Raw genomic sequence first — 20,420 nt, 5'->3', positions numbered from 1 at the left:
CAGACGGAATTCTGTATTTATAGTACAGGGAATTCTTTAGTTTAAGGTCACGTAATTGGCGTGATTGTCTGGCACAATTATTATAAAATTCTGTCTAAAATTCAAAACGAATTGTTTATACACACCCAAGCGCCTACGCACACGAAATTTCGCGCACGCATACAATCACACGCCAGCACATATAATCTGCCTTTTTTGAACATGGGAGTAAAATGACATTTACAGGGTTGCCAGTTTTCGTAAAATTTAAATAGTCACGTAATTGTTGTCGACAATTTTATCGATTGTGAAAGTAGGTAAAATTTTGCCAAAAATGTCTGAATTGTGAAATTATTTTTTGGACCTGTTCTGTTTTTATTTTGTTTTGTCTTTCTTTTTATTTTTTTTCTTAATTTTTTTTTTCACAGAAAATATGACTGATTACAAAAAAAAATGACCAAAAAATATAAATGGCGTAGTGTTCATTGGTGGTATCTAGATATTTGTTTTCTTTTCCAGGTAAATCGTCAGACATTTTCACTGGAGCCCTGTACAATACATACTCTCCCCCGCCCGGGTTTTGTTTCGATGTCTTATGTTCCGACGAACCGATCATTGACGATCCAACATCGCCTATTTACAATGTCGATGAGAGGGTAAGTTCTTCATGTTTCTTTCCACATTACTTAAGGCAATTGAGGTGACATACATAATTTAAGTATGAGAGCAGAAACGCTATTTATTTGGAAACCAATTTCTCCGAAAAACCAATGCAGTCCGAGACAACGTTTTGAATAAAGGGACATTTAAAAAGTTATTAAAAAAGTTGTTCCGTTAGTAGTACAAGGTCAAGAAACGTCAAGCTTGACACTTAAGATTTAAATCCAACTCTATGCCGCTTACGTTAAGAACGGTCTAAAGTACAATGTGTCAAGCTTGACGTGTCCTTGACTGTACTAAAAATATGGAAAATTTAAGCAGGCTTTTCAGTTGCTTTTTTGTAAAGAGCTCTCAAAGACAATTTTTTTTGACCTACAATTTCCAGAAAATCATTAAAGCTTTTTAATACTATGTTTTTACGTTACATAAAAGGAACGGTATGCCACGTTACGGATTTTTATGTCATTTTCTGGCTAATATGCTAGTGGCCAATGCCATGAAAAATATATTGACAGATCAAATGTCTATGTCATTATTATTGTGTAATTTTTGTTATAATCTAATTAACCTACATTTGGTCTAGGAATCAATTTGTGCAAAAATCTCTGAATCACCGAATACATTTTCTGTTTACACTCCCTCCATGATCTTTATGAAACTAGCATGATACGGACACTCGCAGAATTGAGACAATTAGTCTCACGTATAATATCAAGTATTTGATAATTTTAACGTTTAAGTGTTGCTGTTTTTGAACATTTTTTAGTATCGCAGTGTTGCTGATAATTATTTGAACATGTCTACAAATTTATGTTTTAAATCAGTTTTAAAAATGCAGGTCGGAATTATTTTTTGATATTCTGCTACGCTCTTTATTTCAAGCTTATATGTAGCAGTAAAATTGAGTCTGGTTAAATTTTTCTGGGAATAAAATACTAAGCTCCATACTAATTCGGTACAAGTCTTTTTTCCTTTTGCACGTCAATTTTATTATAACAGTTTAAAAAATTATCTCTCAAAAGAATTATTTATACATTTCGTAGCGGTGGTACTCCAGTGGAAAATGGTAGCTTCCCACTTGAAAAAAGAAATACATTTATTTGACTCCTACAATTGACACCGCACAAGAAAAAAACTGAAAACTATTAAAGTTAACATAATTAAAACAATAAAACGTAAAATAAAAAAAGCAAATAAAACAAAAATAAAATTACAACACAAGTATAATATCTTTCTCGTAGTGATCCAACTTATTCAGTACAACGCCATCTGTTGGCAAAATCTAAGTTCCTTATCGATGAGCCTCACCCTCAAGGCTAATAACAGGTAGTTGACTGCTCTTGAACCTATTTTATTATTTAACAAAATACAGGTACGTGTGCGATGTTGGGGACTTCTTACAAGTGTGCGTGGTTGGCGACAATGGCTTTGGTACTAAAGCTGCTTGATAACATTTCCATTAGTACATTCCATGATTTTAGATCGTAATTTCGTACTCTTGATACAATAAAACCACAAGTGATCGTACGTTAAAAGTACTTTTATAACTAGAAAAGTAATAAAAATAATAAAAACTACGTAAAACAAATTTGTGTATGTGATATTTTATAAAACTCCTGTTTAAGCATACGAAAATTTACTGCTTAATTGTATATAGAACCTTTAAAACTCACTCCAGAAGCGATACCTCCGATAAAGACTACACCAACTTAATTTTTGGAGCTGTTTTGTTTTTGTTTTTTTTTGTCGAATTTTGTTTTTTGTTTCTTTATTTTTTCATTTCATTGGACGTATAGATTTATTATATTATACTCCCTACAAGACGTTGCCTTTGTTGCCTATCGCTACAACTGGCGTCACTGCATAAGAGACGCCTTATTTCAACAAAAAGACCAAGAATAAAATTGATGTAGTGTTCATTGGAGGTATCGAAAAGTTGTCTCTTATTTGCAAGATGCAGATATGGCCTTATTCCACCGAGGTTGCGTTTATAGATTTTGAAAGAAACAGTCGAGTACCCTATCGGTGTTATAACAGGTGTCCAAGTTCATCGACATATGCCGCAACATGTCCACAGCCTACAAAACAAATAACATTTTAATAACTATGGGAGAAGATTTTCATTACCAAGACGCGGCGATGTGGTTCCACAACCTGGATCAACTTATTATGTGAGCTTATTTTGAGATAGTAGGTGTGATATTGAAATGATATGAGATACTATATTGTAGGACAGCATGATATGATATGAAGGGTATGAGATATTTCAGATAATATGATATAATTTAGCATGATATCAACGGCAATAACGAGTAACGGTTACCTGCAATCAGCTACAATTTTGAGTAATGAAGCAATATAAAAAGCTAATATCTGAAGGATATTCAGAATATACATAATATATTTTTCTTTCAAGGTTTTACTATCAAAACTCTACTGTAAAATCGTGATATTGCAAATAAACAGGTTTCTGCTTTTTTTTGCTGCTGTCGATATGATATGCCATAAGTAGAGTATGAGATTGCAATTGATAGCATGGTTTGAGATAAACATGTAAGGGCGCGTTCTCATTGTGTCGTGACGACAGATAGACGTGCAGTTTAATGTGTCGTGACTTGTATATTTAAATGAAGTTGTTCAATCATAGAACAACACAATTAACTGTCGTTCATGTCTTTTTTGACTTTACGACGACTGTTGTGTCAATGGGGAGAGTTAGAACGACAGTCGTCTGACGTTAAATATGTGACGACAGATAATCGCAGCTACAAATGATTCTGTCGTGCAAACGACAAGGCGGCTGCCGTGAACCGATACGTTGTCGTTACGATCTAGTGGGAACAGTTAGACCCGACAGTCGTACATCGATAAAATATCCGTCCACGACAGATTATCGTCATATGGGAACAGGCTAAACGCGACAGACGTAATGGGAACGCGCCCTTAAGAAATGAAATGATATGAAACAGAAAATATGATATTAGATAACAGAATATGGTATAACCATTGTCTTACAAATAAATGGACGACGGGTCTAATACAAAAACCACGAAAAAAATGTCCCAAGTGACATGTAAAATGTTGAATTTAAATTGTAATGTCATCGCAGTACTGTCTAATTTTGCTTGCTTCGCTGTCAGTCGAACAAACGAAGAATAAAGCGTGAATGACGCTCTGTATACGATTTTAACGCCCTATAAGTTCGGACACTTTTTAGCGCGGACCCGACATTCATATAATTGTTAGTCAATGGGTATAACATAATTATTTTGGAAGATTCTAATTCTTTTTTTGAAACAACAAAGTACTTATTTCGTGACTTTTATATGAATTTATATGAAAGATAATGTGTAATTGACACGTGCTGCCCTCCTTGTCATAATTAACGCATTTGCATTGCGGTGATTCCTGTGACGGTCGAGATATTTTCATCTAAAGTTTTTTTGATTGTACAAAATTCAGTTGCGCTGATTTTGTTTAAGACTCGATACAACCTCAAGTGGCTTCTAAATCGACCACTTTATAAATTGAGGATATACACTGATTACTATAACAATAATAATAATTTATTTAACACCATTGATCCACTTTGTTAGTAACAATCAAAAACTTAGGACTATGTTAGTAAATTACACTTAATAAAATAACTAAAATAGAAACAGTTTAAAATAAATAATAGAAATTAACAATAGCTATGCGGAATTAGAATACATGTCACCAGCCCTTCTTGGTGACTCGAATTCTGGTCCAATGGCACAATTCAGAAGGCTGTTACCGCTGCCACGCATCCTGCTCATGATCGACGAAATGCGTTTCCGTACTACTGCGTCAAAATCGTCGGTACGCGCCTGCGCAAACATGCCGGACGCACTACAGAACGGGGGCAGCCGCAACAGCATTCTAAAGGTGTTATTCTACTGGACCTTCAGGGCATTGAAGGATTTCTGCGTATAATTAACCCACAGACCGCAGGTGTATAGTGTCTGACAGTAGGCCCTAAAAAGAGTTAATTTGACCTACGAGCCAACATATTACTATACGGTGTGAAAACACAACTCCTAAAAATTTTCACCATAGAAAAAAGAAACGCTAACTTACCTTGAAATTTAACAAGAAAACCGCTGTATTCATTACGTACTTTACATGTATCAATGATTTTTTTTTTAAATTAACTGATCTACGTAGAACACGTATAGTATACGAAATACATTTTTGAAAGGGCCTTAATTTCGTTTGTAAAAAAATAAATACTGAAATAAAGCCGGAGTCCCCCCCCCCCCCGCTCGGCCCAAGCAAAATGAACCGTATTAATAGGGAGAAAAGTTGAAATTGGGCTGAGGTATAGACTCTTAAGAATAAAACTGAAACTAAATAAGATATAAAAAACCGATTAGAGAGGGTTGTACATCTCGTTTTACTGATCTCAGATGTGTTGTAAACACAATTTCGCTAAAAATGTCGATTCTATTAGTTATTATATGGAGGGTAGCATTGACTTACAATTATATGGACGTCGGGTCCGCGCTAAAAAGTGTCCGAACTTATAGGGCGTTAAAATCGTATACAGAGCGTCATTCACGCTCTAGTCTTCGTTTGTTCGACTGACAGCGAAGCAAGCAAAATTAGACTTAAGAAGAAATTAGAAATGCTGCCCGTATGTGGAACCTTCTCCCGGTCGAGGTCAGACAGTCGCCTTCGGTTCGGGTTTTCAAGGGTGCTCTTTTGAAGTTTTGGGATGTTCAGACTCCTCATGCTTTTGAAATATTTATTTACATTTGATATATTTATTTATAGTTTTATTTTGTACATTCAATTTATTATAGACTTTGTATATATTAATGTATCAACATTACTTAATATATATATATATTCGTATGTACATTTGATTTATTAAATTTATCTGTGTATTTATTGAGTATAGTATATTTCATTTCTTTACTTACTTTACTTTACTTTATCTATTTTTAGTGCCACCCCAAAAACCAACTTTCCTCTCAGATTTTCAAAGGTTAGTTGGAAGAAATCTCTTTATGGGATAAGCTCGCCTTTGTACACAAATATTTAAATTGTTTCTGAAAATTTGTAAGTTACTTTGTGGTACAATAAAGTGTTTAAATAATAAATAAATAGACAGTACTGCGTTGACATTACAATTTAAATTCAACGTTTTAGCTTTTTCATAATCCTTTACATGTCACTACGTTTAAATAGGTTGACTTGGGATATTTTTTTCGTGATTTTTGTATTAGACCCGTCGTCCATTTATTTGTAAGTCTATGGAGGGTAGAGTCTATTTTAATTCTACGTAGTTTATGTGCTTGATTGCTTGCATTGTGTTCATATTGTTTGTCTATGGTTCGTTTGATGCCACATCATTAATGAACCTGTGTGATGGTTCTGCCAAATACCAACTGGTCCCTTTGAATTCAGTAGGAAAGTGCCAAGAGGCTTATAGGTGGCTCGGATTCAATAGAGGCGAAGGCTTGGCACCTTGAACACCGCCGTGCCTGCTTATCAGTATTCTATAGGATATATAAGAATTGCAGAATTGCGTAATTTAATTTCGCCTTCCCCATTCCAAGTGAGGTGTGTTTCGCTTCCAAATGTATATGGCAAACGGGTAAGGAGTGGAATTCCCTGCCTGCAGATTTGTTCCCCAAACTTGGGCCTTTTCAAGGCGAGAGTGAATAGGCGTTACCTCATCGAGGCTTCCCAATAGATGAAAAGGAGGTCAAAAAGCGCACTTATTTTCTCATATAAAAAGAAATTATACACGCAGTTCAACATTTACGAAGCATTGCTACTGCAACACCTGTTTCATTACACAGATTTAATTTTCTCCCGATATTGATTTATTATCAAGGGGTTTGATAACAGATGGCGTTGTACTTAACTTCGAGTCGCGGTTATAAAATATAATTTTTATATTTAAACGTATTTTTGTGTATGTTAAGCAATTACCCCCGACATTTGTGAACCGATTTCGACGATTATTTTTTGTTGGAAAGGAAAGTAGTGATCCCATTCAAATTTGAAGAAGTAATTCCGTCTCTAAGGCTGGAAAATTAGGGTATGAATCCGGTTTATTCGATTTCACCTCACACGATTACAGTTCGCACATAAATTCCGAGAAATACAGAGGTGCGAGATCGGATTCGAACCCGCGGACTCTGCTTGAGACGCGGTAGGCCGAACCATTAGTAATAAAATCATTTAAAAACAAAAGTATTGTTTTCAAAAACAGATAAGCCAATTCCTAAATTACACGCTGACACAATCAAAATACTATCGCACGAACAACGTTATTGTGACTATGGGTGGTGACTTCACGTACCAGGAGGCTGGCATGTGGTACCACAACTTGGACAAACTCATAGAGTGAGTTGTTATACGCATTAACACGCCTTCGTGCACATTTATCAGGGTTCGAAGTGATAATTAACAAAATGCTACTACTTGCAATGTGGTGCCATATGTTCAATGCAATATACTTTTTTAATGTGTTTGCGCTGAATAAATTTATTTTCTTTCTTTCTTGCTATGTTTATGCCAGGCCCTGTCATCGAGTGTATAACCAGAAATAGAGACGAAATGTCATCTAATTTGTTTAAAAACTATTCTGCCAAATCATTACTATGACACTTGCTCTCCGATTGGCCAGCCCGAATTCGAAACAATTGACGGGTGTCGTCAATTGTTTTACTTCAAATCGACCAGTTTAACTTGAGCATTGCTACGATAGACGAAAATTGCAAAATTATATATTTAATGATGAAATGTGATTCCGTTTGTTTTGTAATTAAATGTTTTGCTGTTTTTCCCACACCACCAAATGGAACAGCCCCCATTGTTAGAGATATTAGCTTTATTACAAGCAGTACAGAATATTTTTGGAATATATGGAGACGTACACAAGTCGTTGTTGGCGCTGTAGTATTTCAGTTTTCTAATTTATGATTTCAGCTCAAACGACAGTTGATATTTAAAAGTGACATAAGGCTCATTTGCCTGATGAGTTGCCAGTGATGGATGGTCCTTATTACGTCTCTATTTTAGGTTATATATTCGATGGGTCCTGTACTCTCGTTTTCCGCCCGACATCCGTCCAAAACAATTATTGTCAAATAATGAATACTCGATCAGATTAAAAGATGCATGACGCGAATGAAGCTTCATACTTGACATTGTCTTGAGAACGAAAGTAGACCCCAGAGACGCATCCCTTAAACTATGGAAACCAAAGGACATGTTATATTGACATATATAAATCAGACGTTATATGTATATGAAGCATTTAGACGGTGAAAACATAAACATTTTACTGTCTTGGTTTACGTCGTAAGCCAAAAGAGATAGCACTACATTGATTTATGTCAAACACGGGAATCGAGAATACGTAACGTCATCTTAAATGCCAATTGTTCTCATTTTACCATTTTTGGAGTACACTTTGATCCGTTTCCGGTTGCCAAAAGGAAGTACATCAAATGTCAAAACCATTTTTGGCCAAATGTTTTAGTGAATGGACTGGATTTTGAAATGGACAAAAATATTGACAGTGAGAACAATTCAGTATTGATAAAAATGCGTCGCTGCAGCATTAAGAGGTGCGGCAGTAGAAAAAGCAGAAATCAGCCGAATGTTACATTACACTAATGTTATTTTTCTGCCTATGAATCATACAATTGCCGAAATATCTCATGTAATTAGACTCATTTAAGTAGTTTATTCATAAGTCTTGCCGAATGTTGCTTTGGTTATTTTAGATTGTCTGTTTGTTAGTATATTTTGATTATTGTTGATAATGCACATACTCAACATGGCCCCGTACTAGGGAAACCCTGTGTCGCGGGTGCCATGGACACACACATAGACAACCACAAATTACACCCAAACCACGATAGAAATAAATGTAGGCCCTACAAATATTTCTCCCTGCCCCGGGAATCGAACCTGGGACCTCCGCGTGGCAGTACGGCATGGTAACCGATCAGCCACAGAGGCAGTTACGTTGATAATGAATATTTTGAGATAGTGTTGTTCTTGTGAGCAGACATATTATCGATATTCTGTTATTGAAACTTTCGATTCACTACGAGGTTTTCTTATTTCATTATTCTTATTTTTAAAGTTTACCTACAAATGAAAAAAGAAAGAATGGTTAGAAATTATGGGGCTGCCGAACATAAACATTGGATCAAATACCATCTTCGTTTGTTCGCTCCATTTAAATTTAAATAGAACTTTGAATGTAACTAGATTACATGATAATGCAATTCCATCGTTACATTTATTGGTAAATAACTTTATATGTAATTTTGATTAAAATGGCTCATTACTTGCCTAGTAATAATAGCCTAGTATTAATCATACTTTGATTACAGTAAACTACACAAATTTGCAAACATAAAACACAGTAGCAACACTTTCAACATTCAAGCCATACATTTGCATGTCGATATTGACTTATCTATGATTATAGTACAACACCAAATCCGCCATTTGTGGTGGACATTTTTGGTTTAGATACATTGACCTTTTAGATAGGGACGTTTATTCCGAAGATAAGGCAGCTCCTTTCCTTTATTTTTTTCCATCCTCTTAGACGCATCCAAAAGTGTCAAATGTCAATCTAAAACAAAGTCAAAAACGAAATCGTTTTTCCTAAAAAAATTTCTTGCTAATTAATTATCTGAAAGAAATAAATAAAAGAAAAAAAGAAAATGAATTTATTCAGCGCAAACACATGTTACAAGTACAATATGATTTTATGCTTAACGTGTATTGCACTGAAAAGGGCCCAACTCAGCAAATACTGCGGCGGAGCCACAGCGCTGGTTTTCAGTGGATTCTTTTCTAATTGGCCGATTTAAAAATTAAAATTACAAATAAAAATTACATATAAGGAAATAAAAAATTGTGGATGCGCATTAAAATAGGTACAACATATACATAAGTCAATTAAATCAGAAAAATAAAATTGTCATATGTCTACAGCGTTTTCAATTGTTCACTGTGTCTTTATATATCTCACAGTTTGTTATTTTTAGTCAAAGATCAAAGAGACAAAGCTGAAGTGAATCAGCATGGCTAATTCTCATGATAAATATCGAAGAAAAGAAATATTTAAACAATTCGAACCCTGACATTTACATACACATTTCTATGCTTGAGCGCGTGTTTACACGCTTGCGCTCGCATTTGCACGCTTGTGCTCGCATTTACACGCTTGTGCTCGCATTTACAAGCTTACGCTCGCATTTATACGCTTACGCACGCATTTATACGTCTATGCATGTATTTGTTAGCACACATTTGGGAACTTTGGTGTGGTCATATTAATTCAGAAGCTGTGGACGAATTGTAATCAATAAATTATTTTTGTTTTTAGACATTCCAATATGAAATCTGCCCAGGAAGGATTGAACGTGAAACTATTTTATTCTACACCTAGTTGTTATTTGAAAGCAGTTCAGGAAGCAAAGTAAGTGACTACGTCATAGCAATTAATTATACAATATTTAAAAGGGTGAATTTACCCGTTAATACGAAATTATTTTTATAATTATTAATACAAAGATAGAACGTTTACAGAGATTCCTTCGATCCGGCTGAATTCGAACCAGCGCCTTCACCATGCCCTCCCAATTATGCTATGAAACGAACCAGCTGACCTTACTCATTTTTATATCTTTGTTTTTGGTTTTTAACGACTTTTTAGCCGTAGCGCCATCTGTGGGAAATCTATGAAAGCGTTTTCTCCACTTAGAACTTCAGGGGTTAGGCACGGTATGCTGAAGGCGCGGAATTACTTTATCCTAACAAAAAAACCGTGTTATTCTATAAACTTAATATTACGAAAACTTTTGTATATATTTAGTCCAACTCTCCCAACGAAGCAAGATGACTTCTTTCCATACGCGAGCGATCCGAACGCTTACTGGACAGGTTACTTCACGTCGCGACCCACAACAAAGTATTTTGAACGGGAAGCGAACAGCTATTTGCAGGTCTGTACTATTTATGACGTTAAATGATAACATATATTCGAGAATACCTACTGTAACAAACCTAAATAATGCAGTACGTTAATGTAATATCACTACAATAATTTTATAGTTGTCTCAAAAGACGATAGATGGCGTTGATTGATTTTACGTTAACTCCTAAATTTTATTATTGATACTCTTAATTTTGTTTAAGGAAATATATTAAATCGCTTTTTTCGTTACATGGGTTTTATGAAATTTAATAAGAAATTAATGAGCGCATTCGAAGGCATGAGAGGTCCATCGCCGCTTGGAGCCTGAAGGTTTTGCCTCCGCACCTCACACTTCTCATGTCGTATTGGCTCGGATACTATAAGTAGGCGCATATACAGATACAAAGATCGAACTACACAAGCCATTTACCGTATAAATGTTTTTTTTATTTTATAATATCAAGTGACGGTGCACCTGATGATAAGCTACACGCCTGTCCATGACAGTTGCAGTGCCACTCAGAGCTTTAAATCGCAAAGATCTGAGCGGCACTTCCACTGCGCCCTTCACCCTGAGAAAAGTTGACAAGTCCCATGTGCCTGTAATTTCACCAGCACCCTTACCCTTCAAAACCGGAACACAGTTATAGCAGCGGCAGAAGTAGGTGAAGTGTATATATTTCCCTGTGTCAATATTTCCCTGGACGAATTCTTTCACAAGAAGCTCTACTGCTACTATGTGGAAGCGTCTAGGTGTTTTGGGTTGTGCTCAGGAGTGAATTCCATTGCTCTGGTACTCATAATACAGTAATACCCCGCTTTACGCGAGGAATACATTTCGGACAAAATCGCGTAAAACGGGGTTGTTCTTGTTTTTGTGTGGCCCGTCTGATGTTATAGATTTTTGGTCGCGCTAAGGTCTCTAACTTGTCCTGCGAACGACTGCTACCAGGGCTAGAGCGGGGTATGATCGAATAACAAGCTGAATATTATAACGAACGTGCTTAATTTATGTTTATTGAAAAAAAAATAGAAAACTGTCACAAAGAAATGAGACCTTAATAGTTGTCTAAAGTTTTTTAGTTAAATTTGAGAGGCCAAACTATCGTTAACTTCTGTAGCTTAGCCCCTGTTATCCATCTTTTTAAAAACTTTTATCTTCGTCTCCAAATTGAAGCTCTTACGGTCTTTTTTCATAACCGTTGGCGTCATTGTTCGTAAATAGTACCAATGTTACAAATTAAGGGTGTTACCACGAAAGAACTAATTTATTTAAATTTTCGTGTCAACTGACTATGCACTTTTAATAACTGAGAAGCTACGGGCTCTTATTGGCTAATTCAATCACACCGCCATGCGCGCAAATAAGCCAATCAAATCCGATTAATCAACCTATCAATGCATCCACGTAAAGCGGGGTAATTTAGCGCGAATTTTAAAAATCGCGCAAAGCGGGGTATTACTGTACAAGGAATTTCCTAGTTTGAGACCAGGTAATGGGTTATCGGACGTTAAGGTCATATTAATATTTTTAACAGATGGTGAAACAGCTGCAAGTGTTGGCTAACTTGGAAAAGCATAATCAATTCGTGATTGATGAACTCAAAAGCGCAATGGGTAAGCTTTTTATTAAAACTTTTCTTATTTGCATGATAAAAATCTATGGTAGTGACCCCTTTAGCTCTTGCAGGTTCTTTATGTATACGATTTGTCTATAATGTCTATGAATGTTGACCTCTTTGGTCGTGTAGCTTGCACACCGGTTTTCATGGTGACACCATCTCCGAGATCCCGAGTTCAATGGCGGCTTTATCCTCTCATTCTTTCCACATGCCCTAGCCAGTGATGTCTGGCTCGGGCACTAGTTCTTCTATCTCTTTATTGAATCTGACTCTCCAGTTCCCAAATGGCCACTAACAATTTAAGTTCTTTCTTCAGCATTAGTGTCCATTTTTCACACCCACACATTAAAATTGGCCAGCATGCTGATTTTGATTTAAATAGGAATGGAACCGATCGATTAGTCTCGAAATCCGACCGGGATAGGCAATCGAAATCAAGCTGCTGATTACTGTTGTGTAGACACAATTCTTTGTAGCCTTGTTTAGTAATTTGGACACCAATACTTTATGAAAGGCTACTTCACATCTTAGCACGATACTATGCGATACTGAAGTCGATGATATTTCCTTGAAGTAATACAAGCGGTGGTTACCTTCCATGCCACGTAAAACATCTGTAAGAAAGTTGAAAAGACAAAACGTAGCATTGCAACCGCTTTTCGGATACTACACTGATCCAGCTAGTTGTGCAATGCACAATGGAAGGTGAGCCAACAGCTCCGGCACCAATCTGGACAATAGGTACTAGCCTTTTGGGCACCAGATGAAGCCTGTAAACGGGCTGATCTGGGGTCAAGACCTGATTGATAAGGTCCCTGTGCACTGCTGCTTGTTCAGGTAATACTGCCCTTCCCTTATAAATATGGGGTGGGACATTGTAAACAACACTTAAGTAGAGAGATATGGGATTGACCAAGCTATTAGAACCAGCTCATCATCGCCTGCATAACATTATAAAGCTAAATCTAAATAATGAATAAATAATTCCTTTCAATTAAATTTAATAAATAACCTCTATTTAAACATCATAGTACATTGTATTCCGTTTCTAATCATCTTCTGTATGAATTTACCTATCCATGTATACAGTATATTATGTGCACCCTAATTCTAAACCAATCTATTACAGTAAAAAATTGTATTTCTTATTTAATTATGTATTGCCATAAATTAAGGCTAGTCCAGGCGTGTCTTTTTCTGCTCGGTCAACACTTTTTTGTTTAACAGCGCATAAGAAACTTTCTTATGTAACGGCGGTGGTAAGTTATTCCAAATTGTCGATGCAGCGTATTTGAAATGAAAATTTGGTTAAAACAATTCTACGTTGCAGCATGGAGGTGGGTTCAAGTCCCACCGGGCCGATGAATAATTTTTCTGCGCGTTTCTCGATTCTTGTATTCATTATCATAAATAAACAGTTTTAAATTAAATATTTTTTTTAACCTGTATAATACAATAATTTAATTCGAATAACTTTCAGGCGTCATGCAGCATCACGACGCCATAACCGGCACGGAAAAGCAGCACGTGACTCACGATTATGAACGCTTGTTGAACCAGGCCGTTGACGACGCCTTGATCGTTGCCAGACAGGCACTCAAGTGAGTAGCTCTTACTTATATTATTGAAATGTCCATATTTGTGTCATTTTCACATACCACAGTGCTAATTAAATAGGCGCCAAGCAAGTCGCTATAGAAATTAAATGTCGCTTTTGGTTTTAACATCGCTTAAAGTACCGGCACGCTGTCATGGCCGTTTTGACGGCTCATCAAGTTTCATATTAATTCATAACTACGTTGTAGGACCTAATTGCTGTGCATTGTTGTCAATAGAGACATGCAGTAAAATTTATAGAATGTATAATTTTACGACACAACTTTTGATATTCGAAATTTTTTTAAATGAAATCTACTACGATCGTCACCTACAGGATCGCTGGCCAGCACAACTTCTACCTCCGGCAAACTCGCGTAAAAGCTAATACAAAACAAAGCAATTTCGAATTGACATTGCTTCGGTTCATTGGAATACATTAAGTAAACATTTTTATTTTTCTTTTATTTAAACTTTTTAATCAGCTACCCCTTGCAATACTTGTTATAAATCTAAAAACTTATAGATGCGATTCGCATTTGATTATATTTTTTTCGAGAATGAATTGAGATTTGACCTCACTATTGCAATCTGTCAAAAGGGCCGTCATAGCATGCTGGTACTGTAATCAACGTTGGCCAACCATTTGGCAACGTTGAACGTACCTTGAGTATAATGACGATGACATATGTCAAACCAGAGTTGCCGGGGTCATTGAGCCGAAAATAACGTTTCGTTACATGGAAAGTGATTTTTTCCTGCAAAATTTTGTTTTATTTTTTTTGAATCAAGAAGTCTACGTGTTATTTATATATACGCTTAAATCCTAGCTAAAATTAGGGATGCTTAAGTAAAATCAAGTTTTAACTATTAATTGGTAGATTTCATTTTGCTAGCGCCATCTCTAAGTTATTTATTCCCTTTTTTGGCGTTCGTAAAGCATTTGGGATTTATAATAACAAATTTCAATTTCAAATATGTCGAATTTAAAGTTGAAAGGTATTTTCACGTATTGGATATATCAAAAGTTACTAAACATGTTAGAAATTTAAACAACCATCTGGCAACACTATGTCAAATTTCATGAACCAGTGATGGGACACAATATGTGAAATCGAGAATCGATGTTAAAATATATCGACTGAATGTATTTTAATCAGGGTTACAATATCAATTAATGGTACTGCATAGTTGTGACGTCACAAACTCTATGAGGCTTCGAATGACCGTTATACAAAATAGAATTTGATATTGATATCTTGCTGGCGTAAGTAGGCTGCGACCTGTTTGGCCAGTAAAGTGACGAAGGAGGCGGTTGTAGCAAAACTCCCTTGGGGTTCACGCAAGACGCGTTAGATGGCATTATTTCGTTGAAAGCTTTTTTCGTAATCGCGTATCATTTCATGGCTAAGAGATAAAAAATTGTATTCAATTAATGACTTCTTTACATATAACTCTCAATAAATTTGACCACTTAACTTGTTTGATAACCAATGTATTTATATTTTTTGACATCTTCATGACATGGCAGTAACTTACTATTTTAATGTTGCCTTTATACATGACAGGGCTTGCTTTAGAATTGTTTAGCTGCCAATATGTTGACATTCATAGATTTGCATGCCGATAGCGGTAAAATATGAGTACTGTTTTATCATGTATACTTATACCACCATATTTAACCATATTTTTAGCTAATAAATATCATTCATTCATTCATTTTCGGTCTTGAAATATGTGATCAGAGATGAGTAGTGCGTTAAATCCCAATCGACCGGGCAGAAACGGCGAATATGAAATGCGGAATAATTCCATACTTAAAAAGAGGTAACTCCACACAATACTAGCCTTACAATCATGTGGATTCTCACTACTAAGCAAGCAGAAAATCGATTCAGGGGTATACGATCTAACGATTTTCTGTATCGAGTTATTTGAAAGCGAAAAACCAGATTTTTAACCCGGGCACTTGTCCATCTCTGTACGTGATACGTTATGGTGATATAAATATTAACCCGATATTGTAGAATGTAGCTAACTTAGAGAGTTCTTTTATCTTTTCCAGTAAATACTTACAAGGTGATCCTTTGAAGCCGCCTCTGCTTAGCTTTGAAAGGTGTCGGTTCAACGAATCTAGTTGTTACACTTCTGAGCATAGTGAGCAGTTTATCGTGAGTAACTTTATACATATGTACATTAGACATAAGGAAGATGCGTCATGAATTAATAGACATTGTGTTATTATTATTAATAAAAGGATCTACGACATAGAAAAATTCCGTCGATCCGGCTGGATTCGAACAAACGTCTTCAGGAAACCGTGCCAACTAAGCCACGGAATAAACTAGCGGACCTTACGAAGTTTTCTATGCCGCAGATCTTTGAGTTTTTGTGTTATTACTTTCTCAAAACAATTTATAGGTGGTACCATTGACTTACAATTATATGGACGTCGGGTCCGCGCTAAAAAGTGTCCGAACTTATAGAGCGTTAAAATCGTATACAGAGCGTCATTCACGCTTTAGTTTTCGTTTGTTCGACTGACAGCGAAGCTAGCAAAATTAGACAGTACTGCGATGACATTACAATTTAAATTCAACGTTTTAGCTTTTTCATATTCCTTTACATGTCACTACGTTTAAATAGGTTGACTTGGGACATTTTTTTTCGTGGTTTTTGTATTAGACCCGTCGTCGTAAGTCAATGGGTGGTACTTAAAAGCCAGAAAGATAAAACACCTGGTGATTCTATTCAAGATAAACGATTTAGGCATGATTATATTTGGTGAAATTTACAAGCAACTGGGGACTTGTCAACTTATGACTCAAGGTGACGGGCGCAGTGGCAGTGCCCCTTAAATCTTTGCAATTTAAAGCTCGTGAATGTTATTGGACAGGCGTGTCGCTTTCCACCAGGCGACTTGTTCGCCCCGTCATTTGATATACTAAAAAATAAAAAAAAAATATTTGGAAATTTAATTTTAAATGGGAACTATTTAGGGTACAGTTAAGCATATTATGAGGCTATACCACTTTTGTTCAAATATCGCATCCAGCAGCTTGATTTTGATTGCCTCTCCCGATCGGAAACTGCGTCTCTTCCCAGTGGAGGCGCATAATTGCGATTCACAACTGTCCGATCGGAAACTTTTGACATTTCTAATCGGAACAATAGTTGATTTGACTCACAAATTAGATATAGTAGGAATCAGGTTCATCTTCTCGCTCAGAAACCCGTCTGATTTCGAGACTACCCGATCAGTTCACTTCCAATTTGAATCAAACTCAGGACTCTGCACTGTTCTGCACAAGATCCATAAATGGGTAGCTTAATATGAAGCCGTTCATATATGAAATTAAACAACTATTTGAGTATGAGTAGCCATCATCCATTATATTATTGTTTTGTTAATTTCAGATTGCTGTATACAACCACTTAGCTTGGGAGGTGTCTGAGGTCATTAGGATTCCTGTTATGGAAGGAAGTTATGAAGTTTACGACCCGAATGGTAAGTATTAGTACAAGTTCTGGTCACACGGGTGCAACCAACAAAAATATAACGGAGCGATATAACAATGTTCATGTCTCTAGCGTAGCTTTCAGCAATTTTTGGACCAAACATATTGTATATCGACTGGCAATCGGTACCATCTCAATTTTGACAACTTTACAAGGATAAAGAAAAAAATTGTTTGCGTCACTTGTATAGCATCTGATTTCTTAAATTAAAATACGTAGTTTTTAAATATTCAATCACCTGTAAGCTACTAGGCTTACAGGTGGCTCGGAATTAGTAGAGGCGAAGTTGCTTGCTTATCGATATTTTACAGGATATATCACGGAGAGTGGTGCGGTGGAATTACACGATTTAATTCCGTCTTCCCCTTTCCATCATCGGGGGACTAGGCGTGGGCTTGGATTCCACCCCTATGTTGTGGATATTTCAAAAATTCGCACGAAGCGTTACGCTTCCACATTTATATGACCAACGGCTATGGAGCGGAATTCCCTGCCTGCAGACTTATTCCCTGAACGTTATAATTTGGATCTTTTGAAGGCGAGAGTGAATTTGCATTATTTAGATGTGCATGCTCCATTGTCGACCTTATCGTCACTTTTTCAGGTGAGATGGAGGTCAAATGCACATTTCTTCTTCAAGTGCCTCTCCATTATTGAAGGTCGGCAGTCAGTTTGATCTTTCTTTGTCCAGAGCTAGCCTGAATTGCCGGTCCATTCCCTGATGTTACGAAGCCACGACATTTTCCTTCTTCTAACCTTCCGCTTCCCAGCTACTTTGCCCATCATTATAGTGTGCAATAGGTGATATCTGTCATGTCGCAGTACATGACCCAAATAGGTAACCTTCCGCTGCTTGACAGTGCGTACCAAATCCACCTTCTTCGCCATACGTTTAAGGACCTCAACTTTCGTGACTTTGTCCGTCCAACTGACGCGGAGCATTCTACGATAACACCACATTCGGAAACGCTTCAAGTTTCTTCCTGAGGTCTTCTTTTATGTTCCATGATTCGCATCCGTAAAGAACGACTGGTCAGATGTAGCACTACAAGAGCCTAGTGCGGTGTAATAGATAGCTGCCGGCTGCTTAAAACTTTCCTGATTGTTTCAAAGGGTGCCCGGGCAACTTCTATACGCACACATATCTCGGTATCACTTTCCCAGGACAGCAGAAAAATGGGACTCAACATGAAATGCACATTTACATTTGTATAAAAAAATATATCGCAACTCCCACTGTTCGACTAGCCGTTGTACGTGCACCCGGGTATCGCTCACACAAGGCTCTAGCTTTTTAAGCACCGGATGACGTCTGTGTAAAGAGGCTGATCTGGGGCCAGGGAATCTACTCCCGTTCTCCGTCCAACATCCGTCGGAAATCATTACTGGGTTCCCTTTGTTGTGTACTCCAAGGATTCGCACAAAGCGTTACACTTCCACATTTATATGGCGAACGGCTATGGAGTGGAATTCCTTCCCTGCAACTTGTTCTCTGAGCGGTATAACTTGGGCCTTTTCGAGGCGCGAGTGAATAGGCATTTTTGGTGTGCATGCTCCATCGTCCACCTCATCGTCACTTTCCATTTTCCATTAATTACAATAAAAAAACTATCAAATAAGTAATATTCGACCAAATTAAAAGATGCATGATGCGAATGAAGCTTCATACTTGACATTGTGTTTTGATGAGGTCGAGTATTATTTATTTGACATTGCTAGATTCCCAGGACTTAACTGATAAGGTCCGCACAAGGGCTGGTTGCTACCTCTCAGATGGTGGGTGAAGTAATCACCTTTTTGGACCGACTGTTTTGTATCAAAGATTATTATTAAATTATTATTCAAGTATTACATAATTTATAAAAATGTTTCAGGCGATAAGATCACATCGCAGTTAGTCGACATACCCGCCGCGGTGCAATCGATACCCACCCGCAAATCGAGGGCAACACACGAAATCTTCTTCATCGCCAAACTCGACCCAGTCTCATACAAAACATTTTACATAAGGAAAACCAATCGTAACAAACGTTCAGCTTACGATTCCAAAAATCTGAACGCATATGCCAATATCAATGAATATTGGAACGATATTAAACAGACAGTTGTGATTGATATTAAAAATCGACATGAGGCGAAACAAGAGAAACCTGTATTCATACCTTTATACGAGTCAATAAGTAATAACATGAACGTACCTAAAGAAGACGCACAATTATTCGACGCTTCCATTTTAGACGACGATATTGATAGAACAAAAGAAATCGATCAATTGGTTCAAATTATTCAAGAACACAAGAAAAGGAAACCCAATCAAGTTCAGTTAAAGGCGATTGTTGATGATGACATGGGGATGTTAGGTGATGATCCGATGGTAGTCAACAGTTATCCTGAGGAGAATGAGGTGAGATTAGCTTTAATATTCATTCATTGTAAATTGAAATTTCTTGTGATGTTACAATCGAAATCGTCAAATTGTCAGAAACTGGTACTCACTCGTAAGGCAGAGTGACAAAGTAGGGCTTAAAATTTTAGATATAAGAGAGTACTGTAACACAGGCTGGATAGATTATATTATTATTTTATATTTAGATGTGTCTAAAAAAGTAAGATGGTTTTGTATTTAAAACTAGATAAAAAAAAAGAGGATTGTTGTCAAAGGAACATCGCGGTAGTTCTGGATGTTCTAGCTGAACGCTCACAGTTAATGTTTAATTATGACTGTATTTAGGAAATGAAACTATTTTTCCGGATTTAAATCGCGTATATTTGTTTTTTCAAACAAACCGACGTTTCGGGCCCTTTACAGGTCCCATGGTCACGGTTGACTGAGGTGGTACAGTCTTCAACCAGTTATGTCTAATATTAATGCAAACCACCCTATTTTTTCACTATAGTTACAATAGTTATTAATTAAATACCTTATTTTTAATTTTACAAAGAAACATTCCAATTTACTCTACATTAAGTTTTACAAATTATTTTATTGAATGAATTTTTTATTAAGTTTAATTTAGTATTAATTATTAATAGAAATTAGAATAAACTAAAACATATTAATT

The 20,420-nt window shown here is 36.4% G+C and overlaps 1 protein-coding gene across 1 annotated transcript in view; it reads left to right on the top strand.

Annotated features, from left to right (window-relative positions):
* Positions 1-20,420, top strand: part of LOC113234386 (lysosomal alpha-mannosidase-like) — a 42,283-nt gene that overhangs the window by 21,012 nt on the left and 851 nt on the right. The window contains 9 exon segments of the mRNA XM_026469695.1: positions 499-635; positions 2,677-2,810; positions 10,031-10,123; positions 10,520-10,649; positions 12,160-12,238; positions 13,724-13,844; positions 15,905-16,010; positions 17,257-17,347; positions 19,233-19,762. Coding sequence (XP_026325480.1) covers positions 499-635; positions 2,677-2,810; positions 10,031-10,123; positions 10,520-10,649; positions 12,160-12,238; positions 13,724-13,844; positions 15,905-16,010; positions 17,257-17,347; positions 19,233-19,762 — 1,421 coding nt within the window.

Source organism: Hyposmocoma kahamanoa, unplaced genomic scaffold, assembly GCF_003589595.1.
Source record: "Hyposmocoma kahamanoa isolate Upper Pololo Valley unplaced genomic scaffold, ASM358959v1 84, whole genome shotgun sequence".
NCBI classification, from domain to species: domain Eukaryota; kingdom Metazoa; phylum Arthropoda; class Insecta; order Lepidoptera; family Cosmopterigidae; genus Hyposmocoma; species Hyposmocoma kahamanoa.
Note: the sequence above shows the minus strand (reverse complement) of the source record. Positions and strands in the feature narration are given on the sequence as shown.